General features: G+C 45.7%; 1 protein-coding gene across 1 annotated transcript; it reads left to right on the top strand.

Annotated features, from left to right (window-relative positions):
- The first annotated feature begins 53 nt into the window (after positions 1–53).
- AHSA1 (activator of HSP90 ATPase activity 1) lies at positions 54–6,476 on the top strand. The gene is made up of 9 exons (XM_054161993.1): positions 54–250; positions 630–820; positions 997–1,079; positions 1,879–1,996; positions 3,644–3,732; positions 4,070–4,204; positions 4,993–5,094; positions 5,612–5,663; positions 6,075–6,476. The coding sequence occupies exons 1-9, from the start codon at positions 171–173 to the stop codon at positions 6,245–6,247; spliced, it is 1,023 nt and encodes a 340-aa protein (XP_054017968.1). The 5' UTR covers positions 54–170; the 3' UTR covers positions 6,248–6,476.
- Positions 6,477–11,469: the final 4,993 nt, after the last annotated feature.

Here is an 11,469-nt window from a genome sequence, read left to right as displayed (position 1 = left end):
TGGAGGTGGCGCAGCGGAACCCAGAAGGCAGGGCTGCGGCAGGCGGGGGAAGGGCGCCGGAAGGGACCGCGCCGGTGACGGAAGCCGGGAGGTGGCGCGGCGGCCGGCGGTTCTAGCAGTTTCCACGGACAAGCGGTGCGGAGGCGGCGGCGGCAGCGGCGGCGGTCCCGATGGCCAAGTGGGGGGAGGGAGACCCGCGCTGGATCGTCGAGCAGCGGGCGGACGCCACTAACGTCAACAACTGGCACTGGTGAGCGGCCCGGGCCCGCCGGCCCCGAGGCTCCTCAGGGCGTCTCTGCTGGCGTCCTCCGTGCCCCTGGGCGGAGGGAGGCTGCCGGCCGGTGTCCCTGAGAATGGGCTCTTCTCTTCTTCCCCTGCCTGTGTGTTGGTGCTGGACTGGGGGTGTCCTGGCTGACGCCTCGAGAAGGGCCTCGCCTACTTTATGTGGGGGGTACCCGAGCTGGTGCATTGGGGCGGCCGGGGAATGCCTGAGTAAGTGCCCGGGGGAAGGGCTCTGTGTGCGTGTTGGAGCGAGGCAGAGAGGGAAGCACCCGAGAAGGCCAGGTAGTCCCGGTGTGTGCTGCTGGTGCGGCCTGTCCCACATTGTCACACCACCTGCTTTCTCACAGGACGGAGCGAGATGCCTCCAACTGGTCCACCGAGAGGCTGAAAACTCTTCTCCTGCCTGTCAGAGTGGAGGGTGAGGAAGGGGCTTGTGAGGTGACAGAAGTGAGCAAGCTGGATGGAGAGGCTTCCATTAACAACCGCAAAGGGAAACTTATCTTCTTCTATGAATGGGCTATCAAGCTGGCCTGGACTGGTGAGTGATGGTCTCTGCTTCTGTTTCAAGGGCTGATTCAAATATGAGATTAAAGATAAGAATGCTTGTGTCATTTGGGAAATAGTAATGAAGGGAAGTGTTGCATTGTGCTAAAACATGTTTGCTTTTACAGCAACTGAAGTAAGAAATCTTGCTCTAAACAATTGTAATTATAGGCACCTCAAAGACAGGAGTGAAATACAAAGGTTATGTGGAGATTCCTAATCTTTCAGATGAAAATGACATCGATGAAGTCGAGGTAAGCACAACTAAAGGCTGATCCTGTTGGGCTGTGTGGCTGTTCTAAAAAGAATTCTCACACAATGAATACTTTTGTTTGTGTTACCTTTTAGGGAATGTTTGTGTATAACTCTTTTAGTGTTAGAGACTATTTAAGTTAACACAACATAGAATTATAGAATGGTTTGGATTGGAAGGGATCTTAGAGATTATCTAGTTCCAGTGCCCCTGCCATGGGTGGGGACACCTTCCACCAGACCAGGTTGCTCAAAGCCCCATCCAGCCTGGCCTTGAACACTTCCTGGGATGTATCTTTATCAAATTCCTGTCTTCCAGACATAAGTGCTGGTCTCTTCTCACAGGTAATTAGTGACAGAACAAGTGGAAATAGCCTCAAGCTATGACTGGGGGTAGGTTTAGACTGGACATTAGGAAAATATTTTTCACAGGAGGAGTGGTCAGGCATTGGAGTGGGCTCCCTAGGGAGGTGGTAGAGTCACCAACCCTGGATATGTTTAAAGGTGGTTTGGATGTGGTGCTTGGGGATATGATTTAGGGGTGAACTTTGTGGAGTAGGGATATCAGTTGGACTTGGTGATCCTGAGGGTCTTTTCCATCCTGAATGACTCTGTGACGATGCATGAAGGTATTTAGGTACATGTGTACACTGCTGTAGGCTCAGAAAGATAAAGTGAAAGATTAATAAAATTACACTGTTGCTTGTTAAAGTTTAGTCAAAATCTATCTGTGATGTTGATCTGAGTAATAAAAGGACCATGCAAGTACAGATTTGTCAGTCTGCACTCGTCCTCGTTTAGATCCTTGTCAGCCTTGCTAAAGATGAGCCTGACACTAACTTGAAGACTCTGATGAAGCAAGAAGGTGCAAAAAAAATAAGAGATGCAATGAAAACTTACATCAGCACTCTCAAAACAGGTATGTAATGGAGAGGGAAAAGTGCTACGGGAGCCCATATGGGCTAGTGTTAAAGGAAGAATGGGGGTAACAAGAGGATTGAATATTAGATCCTCACCCCATCTCAACAGGAGGGTGTCACAGCAACAACAGTAACTTGCCTCTTGAAAATGGTTAACATCTGGCAAGAAGCACTTCTGTCTTTAAACACTAGCACAGCCCAGAAAGATTTGGTTTGGTGATAACCCAGTAATAATGTTTTTGTATTGATGTTCTAAAACTGAGAATGTCCTTCACACACTGAAACTTAGCTGTGGAGAAGATGAAAGCCAGTAAAATGTGTTTGCTACCCCAGTGACACAGAAATAGCAGTGGCACAATTTGTCCTTTAGTTAGTCCTGTAGGAGGTGAGAACTCCTCTCTAGTTTGTTAGTTTTTCCTCTTTTGCTACACTAGTAAAGGCATCTAGTGTTGTTTGGATTGAGAATAACTCAAAACTGGACATGGCTCTACAGGTTTTGTGTGTGTCATTGAATATCTCAGGTCAAGATAAAACTTATTATAGAAGATAAACCTGCTTCCAGCAGTTGGACTTAAATTAATGTGCTCTGGATGGGTTCTGCTTTGCTGTCGAGTACAGACTGGGAACACTACAGTTGCTTTTTATGCCTAATTACTTCTAGTGCACTACGCACGCTAGGTATTCAAGCTGTGTTGAATACCAGCTGCTGCTGGCTGCTGCTTTTCCAGGATAAAATTTCTGTACCCTTGGGTTTTTTTGTTCAGATGTTTTAGTGTTCAGGGTGGGAGATGAAGTCACCCAGTGGAAGCTGAGAATGTTGTTCAGGTATAACCATATAATCTTGTGGTCTGGAATAAGTAACAATTAGGAAGTAAGTGGTGTGGTATACAAGATAAAACAGACACACACACACACATGTATGTGTTTGTGTGTGTATATATGTATGTATAAAAAAACCCAGTTCTGCTGCATAATGGGATTTTGCCAGTTTGAACAGATGAAGAGGAAGGAGAAAGAGCATTGAAAGAAGTGGTAGAGCTGGAGAAAAAGCTGAGAAAGGTAGAAGCTTCTGGTGGAGTTATAAAAACACTAGTGCAGCTGGTAGGGCACTGGTGAGACCTCCCCTGAGTTTCTGTGTGTAGTCTTGTCATCTGGTGTCAACAAAGATGATGTGAAGATGGGGTTAGAAGTAACTATCTGTACTACAGTAGTAGGAGGAAGGGAGAGCCAGCCTGAAAAGCAATTGTAAAGCTGGGTTTGGTTTGTCTAGACCAGCAAGATAGAAGTATTTGAGACGTGATTGCTGTTTATAGTGGTGGGTGAGAGAGGGGAGAAAAAGCTACATAAGTGTAAGGCTGACATTAATGTGAGAACAACATGGGAACATAGTGATTAGTATGCCTAGGCTAGGAGAAGGAGGTAAGTTCAGACAAGTTCTGATGGCTTTCAGTGAAGAGTAGTGAAGAAGAATTAGTTTCCTGTAAAAAGAAGTCTCTCTACTTTTTTCAACACTGTTTTGAGTCATGGATGCTAGCAAGAGCAGGGGAGGAACCAGGAATCCCTTCTGGGTTGTGAGTTTCAAAGAACAGTTAAAACTGTGTACTTGATCTTTTATTAGTTTCATGGGCACATTCCTGTCTTTCCAGAATTCACCCAGGGCATGATTTTGCCCACAGTGAACGGTGAACACATGGAAACAACACCTCAGGTGGCTCCTAAAGCGGAAGACCGCAAGGTAAATAAAACTCTGCAAACGTGCTTTTGGATCTGTGAAGGAAAAGGTACACAGCATCAGATTCTGGAGCTCACAGGAGCAACCTGTGCTGTTTATAGGATGCATATAGTCAGGAATCTGTGGGGGAGGCCTGACTGTTTCAGTTTGCAGCGCGTGATGTTTCTTGATTCAGAGTGATAAATCTGCTTTGTGCGCTCAGATACGGTTGTCCCTAATTATGCCTTCACCCGAGGCCTGTGGTTTCTTTTCTTCCTCTCTTGGATATGTGAACCCCTTGTTCAGCCTTTTTGGTGCAACATCTAGGGGGCTGTGTGTGTTTTGCTTGTTGTTTCGCTAGACGGCCGCTAGCAGCGGTACTGCCACATCGCAGTCCAAATCCATAGGAGTCAAGATCCCTACATGCAAGATCAGCTTGAAGGACACCTTCTTAACATCTCCCGAGGAGCTCTACCGGGTATTCGTTACGCAGGAGGTAATGCCAGGCAGATTCTCAGATTTGCCCTGTGCCCATAGGAGATTGTTGCTAAAAAAGCTTTTTAGAGCATTCTGTAGGATGTTCATGACCCGTGAGACTGGAGTGAGAAAGCTGGGCTGCAGGACACTTGGCTTACAGCTCACGTGCCCATCTTTTCACACAGCTGATAAGAGAGGATTAATGCCAGCCAGAAGCCAGCTCCAGAATGCTATCAGCACCTATCTGTAGGTGTGGTCACATCTCTTGGGATTTACAGTTGTGTGCTCTTGGGGGTTTTTTTGGGGTGGTGGTTTTGTTTGGGTTTTTTTTTTAAGGTTAGGTGGTATCAAAGGGCACTTTGGGCATAGCTTTCCCTCTCCTGCACATGCTGTTGTGTAGTTCAAGGAGAGAGAGTGGCATTTTGTTATTATTTAAATGTGATCTCAGTGTCTTGTTCTTCTTTTTAAGAAAAAGAAAAGAAGAAAAATGCAAAGAAAGGAAAAAACCCACTTAACTCAGAACTAGGTTTCCTTAAGGAATCAACAGAGTAGAAGCATGGCTTACAGAACACTGCATGGAATATGTAAGCTAGGGGTTCTTTTCCCCTGGCAGGCAGAATGCTGTTGTGGTGGCTACAGCCTTGATTTTCTGGCCAGGGCTGAGAATTTGTCTTGTCTTGATGAAGACCTCACACTGTTGACTTACCTCCTCTTCCAGAGCCTTGGTATCTTGGTGAGGGAGGCATTAGACAAAAAGTTTGCAAGCAGGTGATGCAAAGTAATGTGGATCTTCTGAATTCTTTTCAGATGGTCCAGGCTTTTACTCATGCACAAGCCACCTTGGAGGCTGATAAAGGAGGCAAATTTCAGTTGCTGGATGGCAGTGTCACAGGAGAGTTTGTTGACCTAGTAAGTACTAACTAGTGCAGATATACCTTGCTTAGGGGCAGCTTCTTGTTTTTCACACATCAGCTCTTTAACAAAACTTCAGTTAGTTGTGGAATTCTGCCTGGTGCTCATAGTTATCTATAATCAATTGCTGTGGCTATTGAACTGTTCCCTATAGTACAGATTAATGTATGGGACTTCAGTCTGGGGAGAAAATCTGGCTTCCAGTCATGCAGCTGCCCTGTCTTTGATTTTACTTACTTATTAAGGGTTGAAGGGGTGTTAAAGATAGTAAAAGACCCTTTTCCTCTTTTGCTCTCCTTCCACTGAAGTCTTCTGAATAGGGATGCTGTCTCTTGAGTTTGGGAGTGTACTATGGCCTACAATCCTAGGATAGTGGAAAGAAAAGGACAGTTACAATCTCTTTCCCTCTGTATGTGTTGTATGTTTCTCAAGGGGTCTCTAAGGCTTCAGATTAACTTTCTTACTAGACTGCAAGATCTGCAAAAAATTACTACTCAGTCTTTCTCTTTTCAAGGTCCCTGAGAAGCAACTTGTTATGAAATGGAGATTTAAATCTTGGCCAGCTGGTAAGTAGTCCAAGAATGGACCCTTGCCTGTGTTTCAAGATTTCCATCCCCATTTGCCACACTGCACTCTGGCTTGTGAACAGGGAATACAGAGTACCAGCCTTATCCCACCTTCATATCTCACACCATCAAGTCAGAATCGTCAGCCATGGCTTAGAGCAGTAGTCAGGGATTAGGAACAAGGAAGTAGCAGCTTGCTCAGCTGTGGCTGCAAGTGCTTCAAATCCCATGAAGAGGGAGCCCTCTCCTTCCTCTCTATCTGAAGAAGGCCTGCAGCTGTCATAAATAGACCCTCTGGGATGGATCCTGAGGAGTCTTTTAAGTGGTGCTGTGTGAGAGGAGGAGCAGAGCAGCAGCTTGAGGCAGCATATACTATACCACACACTGACAGATTTGCTTTGGTTCCTCCAGGGCACTTTGCAACAATTACTTTGAACTTCACTGACAAAGGTGGTGAGACAGAGGTGTGTTTGGAAGGAAAGGGCATACCTGCCAGCGAGGAGGAAAGAACAAAGCAAGGCTGGCAGCGCTACTACTTCGAGGGCATTAAACAGACATTTGGCTACGGCGCCCGCTTGTTTTAATACCAGTTGCTGGGAAGGCTCTGCCTGAAGACTCTGCCACGTGGACTGATAAATTTCTCACCTGTCCCTTTCTAATCTTGGCCCTGCTGCTGAGTAAAGTGGGATGACAGGTGATAAGGAAGGCCATTGAGCAGCACCACTTTCAGTCCCTCACTGCTTTGTGCATGTCTCGTGCTGCAGGGGATTCTCTTACATGTACATACTTCTATTGCTAAATAAACCTAACTTAAAAAAACCGTTGTGGAACTTGTGTCGTCAGATTGGCTTGAGTTCAAAGGGTTGGTTGATAGGCTGAGAAAGGGATCTGTCTGGAAAAACAGCAATCAATAAGGAGTGCTGATCCCCACGTGATTTACTCCTCACTTCTGGGAGAGTAGAGAGCATTAGCTTGATGCAGTTTTTAGTTTGAGCAGCTGCTCGTTTTCTCTGCTTTTGATCTGCCGCTAGTAAATGTTTCAAACCCTTTCCATTTCTGAAGGGATCTAAGATGCTGTTCAAGCTATTTCTCTCCTCCCTTACACATCCCTTTCTCCAACACAATCCATTCTTAGACAAGCCTGCTCTACGAGAGTGCTGATAGTTTGTTCACCTGATAGCTGAGAAAACCAAATGACTGCTAGGGAAACTCCCACTTACAAAATGGTTGCATGTCCCAGAGTCAGCTACCTCCGAGAGCTTTAGGCCAAAGCAAACTACATTCAGAGGGTGGGGTTGATTCCTGTAAAATAAACAAGGTGCTGTACTTTTGGCTGACCCCACTTCCACTGTTGTTTGGCTGGTGAGGGGAAAACTGCTTGTTCTCTAATGTTAACACAGTTAATTTGCAGAGGTGTCTTCCAAAGCAATAAACTTGCTTAGAGGATAAGGAAGAAACCCAGTGCTGGTCAGAAGTGCCAATCTGCTTAACCTCAAGTGCAACAAGTGCTCAGTTTTCCTTTTGAGGCACGAGCTCCTCTCACACATTTTGTCTTCTGGTGTTTTCTGTGGAGTGCCTCTAGTAAGCTAGAAGTAAATAATGCAGCTGGATGAGACTTTACTATCTTGGGGAGGTGTTTTAATTTATCTCTTACTAAATCTGATTGGCATGTTGTATCCATCCCCTTCACTAGAAGAGACAGGAATTAAAAAACACTTTAGTTCCTGTTTAAAAAACCACAAATGTAACTGTGTTCCCTTTTAAGCAGTGGAAGGAGCATTTCTAGCCTTTTCCACACACCCTTCCTGGCCAGGTGTGTAGGGATGTCAAGCGTGCAGTATGAACGCAGAAGTTTTATGTTGTGTGCCTACTCCTGTGTTGATCTGTGACTACAAAAGCTGTTTGAAGATAGGGCAGGTGTAGATAGGGTAGGGCTTCCCTGTGTCCCCCTAGGTTGCCTTCCTTAAAGAGCTCTCTGTCTGGGAAAGGTGCTGCAGGTATTTTCACAGAATCACCAAGGCTGGAAGAGACCTCAAAGATCGAGTCCAACCTGTCACCACAGACCCCATGACTAAACCATGGCACCAAGTGCCATGTCCAATCCCCTCTTGAACCCTATTTTGCCAGAATTCTTATGCACAGATGAACATCTGTGTAGGCATCTGCTGGGCTGCAGGAGTGTAACAAAATTAAGCACACTGATGTCACTGTGAATGTTTGGTTTTCTGTTTGGGAAGTCCTGAACCACGGGAAACCTTAACCAGCAAGCCTAGCAGGTGTGTTCACAGCCAAGGCAAGAGCTTCAGTAAAAGAACTGCAAAATTATTTGAAAAATGGGGGGAAAAATTAGCTCATGTGGCTAAAGATTAAGCTGGGACAAACTCAGCAGTCGAATGGAGCGTCCTTGCTGTGCTTTGGCAGCCGTGCTGGCAGCTGGCCAGGCTGTGGCAGCAGTGCTCGCCTGCAGCAGGGCTCTACTGGCACAGCTGAGCCAGGGCAGCAGAAGGCAGGCCCTGTTAATCACCTGCTGCTGGAAGGTTAGGAAGTTGGACAGGAAGGCCGCTGAAGTGGAATTTTAATTGCCTTCCTTTCATCACAAACAGGGTTTACCTCGGGTATCCTGCTGCTACTCTAATAAGATAGGCTTTGGCCTCAGCTAGCAGCCCATATTCATGGGGTTCATGGGCTCAGGGCTCTGCTTGGAGGCTGTTTGAGGGCTCTTCTTCCAGCAAAACTGCCTGCCCTGACTTCCCCTGGTACTGCACCAGCTGGCTCCCTGTCCCTGGGTCTGGAAATCGTGCACAGCAGCAGAAGAGGCTGGTGGCTGTGTAGCCATGCTGTGGCTGCTGTTCACAACTGAATCTATTGGCCTAACTCACTGGTGAGGGAAAGCCTGTGCCAGCATGCCCTTAGCCTGAGCCACAGAGTGTGTCATGAGATTGTGTCAGGGCACAGCAGTGGTGATCCCTTACACCACCTCTGCTGTTTACTTGGCAAAAGTTATCTGAGCCTTAAGTTGAGGCATGCTACATTCACCTGCTCTCACAGCATGGAGACCCCCTCCTTCAGCTACAGCTGACATCTGATGCAAGTGATACAGATGCTAATGAGAAAGCCCAGACCTTTGCTTGTCCTGAAAATGCCAGGATAGCTGGACACCGTTTTCAGTCCTTCAACTGCCTGATGGAGAGAGGGCTATATAAGATGAGGAAGAAAAGCAAGGTCTTGTATACTCCTGCCCAAAAGCTCTTTAAGAATCTGACCTGACACAGGGTAAGAGGGAAAGTTTTGTGAATTAATGAAAACAAAGGTTAAAAAACCCTCAGAAAACAAAGATAGAAGTAAACTGTGATTTTTTTTCAGTGCTGAGAGGTCAGAGGTGGATGCTAACTGGCTACACATGAGGCGTATGGAGTGTAAGGAGCAACCATCAAACAAGGGAAGGAATAGGGTGGCCCAAGCAAATTAGTCCCTGCACACATTTAGTGAATTTTGGAATTCTTGCAGCTGATGCTTCAGTAGCACCAAAAGTTTGCATACATTCAGAACAGGAGTGGAAAAAATCATGGAAGAAAAACTAACCGAGGGCTATTAATCAGACCAACCATCCTATCTCAGGAAGCCTCTGACAACCACTGACAAGGAAAGCACTTCAGGGAAATAGCTACACGTGCTTGTCCTCTTTACTCTTCCTTACTACTCACCTGCTCTTGACTGCTGTCAGAGACTGGATGCTGGTTTAGGTGGACCTGTGTTGTGGCTCAGCCTTTTTTTCATGTGTTTTGATCATGTATGTATGTATGTGAAACTTCTATGGGAAAATCAGGCCACAAATCAAAAAGACAGAAAGCCCTAGCTTAGGTAGCTATTAAAACTGCTTGGAAGCATCATCCCAACCCTACTTCAGTAGCAAAACAGGAAGAACTTATATATTTAAAAAAACAAAAAGCCAAAGCAAAAGTAGTTGGATGTTTCCAGTATGGCAGGGCCTGATGCAATTCACTCTAGAAGACTTGGGACAGCAGAGCAATCTGTCATAATTCAAAGAGGAATGAGATAGGTGAGGGAGGAAGAAAGAGGCAAGGACCAAGGGAATTAGATCAGTCTGCAAGACCAATTCATTCCAAAACAAACAAATGCAGTCAGCAACCTGTAAATACCCAGATAAGCAGGTACAAAGTATTGACCAACACCCCTGTATCATGGCTACATCAAGCACAACTCATACTGAGCTAACCTGATGCTTCAGCAGAATGCACGGGCTTTATTAAGGCTTTAGGCAATGCTTTTTGTATGTTATTTTTATTAGCAAATAAGGGAAGGCCTAATAGAGCTGTAATTAATCCAGTATGTTTTGGTACAGAAGATAATATAATGGATAATATAATCACCAGCTTTAGTCAAAAACAGGTTCTTTGAATGGGTTCAGGAAGACAGGACTTTTTTGGTGGCACTAAGTGGTGCAACCCACTTTAGACCACGTGTCCTTGTTGACACAGGGCCTGTGCAGAAGTTGCACCTGAAGAAGGGGAATTTAATTTTTTGCTTGGTGACTTCTTACTCTTCAGGGCTGTTCGCTGACAGGGAACCTCTGATTGTAGCCTAGCATCTCTCTGGCCTGGTGAATCTGAAAGCTACCTAGCTGTCAGAGAGTGGTGAGGCTTTACCTTTGAATGTGTGAGATGTGTAGCCATGCAGTTGCTGGAGATGAACTTAGGAAGAGCCAAGGACTGACAGGTAGCAGGCAGGGAGATGAGAAAGCTGGGAGCATTCATTTCAGTGGCAGCTTCATTTTAGATCACTTTAAAATGCCTGTGAAACAGTATGTCGAGTGTTTTGTCAGGGGTGGGCCTGCATGAGGTTTTAGGCTCGAGTTGAGGAATGGGCTGCCCAGGGAGGTGGTGGAGTCACCATCCCTGGAAGTGTTCAAGAGGGGATTGGATGTGGCACTTGGTGCCATGGTCTAGTAGTCGTGAGGTCTTGAGTGACAGGTTGGACCTGATGATCTTTGAGGTCTTTTCCAACCTTGTTGATTCTATGATTGTATGATTCTGTAACTTAAATGTCTAAAATAATTTACATCACTGCCAGTGCTGCAAAATCCTTAGGAGACAAGTTTAAGATTGAAAATTGTCATACCCAAGTGGAAAAGTGACTCAGGATCAAAAAAGAACAAATGTGTATTTGACATCACCTTGTTTTACAGTGAGGCAGAAACCACCAGTAATATGCACAAGAGGAAAAGTAAAAGGCTTGGCAGCCCAGCTGTGAAAGATGATTGAACTGAGCAGGTTATGGTGAATTTTCAAATTAACACAAACTCCAAACATCATGCAAGAGAAGAGAAGAGAAGCTGCCTGGGCTGCCTGTGGTTTGCAGCATTTGTGAAGAGATCTTTCCACGTAGCATTAAGAAGGCCCCCCCTACATTAAGAATGTAGCATTAAGAAAGCCCCCTATGGGCTACATGCTTCAAGAAAGAGGTTAAGTTCAGTGGAGGGCAATGAGACTGACCAGAGGTCTGCAAGTACAGCTTCTAAGGAAACCCTGCATTAAGGCTAGAGAAGAGGGCAGAGAGGGAGGGAAATAGGGAGCACCATGATAAAATCCTGAAATACATGAGAGGTATAAGCAAGTAAGGCAATAATAATATGCCCTCTGTGGCCACTGCAGATTAGATGCAGTGGTCTTAAAATAAAGCAGCAAGGCTGATAGGAAAATATTTATCTCTGAAGCACAGTAAAGCTGAGGGTTACTGTGGCATCTCCGACACCAGAGAGTTTGAAGCCCAGGAGGGAGTGGGACCC

The sequence above is a fragment of the Dryobates pubescens genome, chromosome 5, assembly GCF_014839835.1.
Source record: "Dryobates pubescens isolate bDryPub1 chromosome 5, bDryPub1.pri, whole genome shotgun sequence".
Lineage (NCBI taxonomy): Eukaryota > Metazoa > Chordata > Aves > Piciformes > Picidae > Dryobates > Dryobates pubescens.
This window is presented reverse-complemented; position numbering and strand designations above follow the sequence as displayed.

Coding starts and splice junctions, on each gene's coding strand:
- AHSA1 (XM_054161993.1), top strand. CDS start 171: ATGGCCAAGTGGGGGGAGGGAGACCCGCGCTGGATCGTCGAGCAGCGG. Junction 5,095..5,611: donor CAGGAGAGTTTGTTGACCTA/GTAAGTACTAAC, acceptor TCTCTTTTCAAG/GTCCCTGAGAAGCAACTTGT. Junction 5,664..6,074: donor ATTTAAATCTTGGCCAGCTG/GTAAGTAGTCCA, acceptor TGGTTCCTCCAG/GGCACTTTGCAACAATTACT.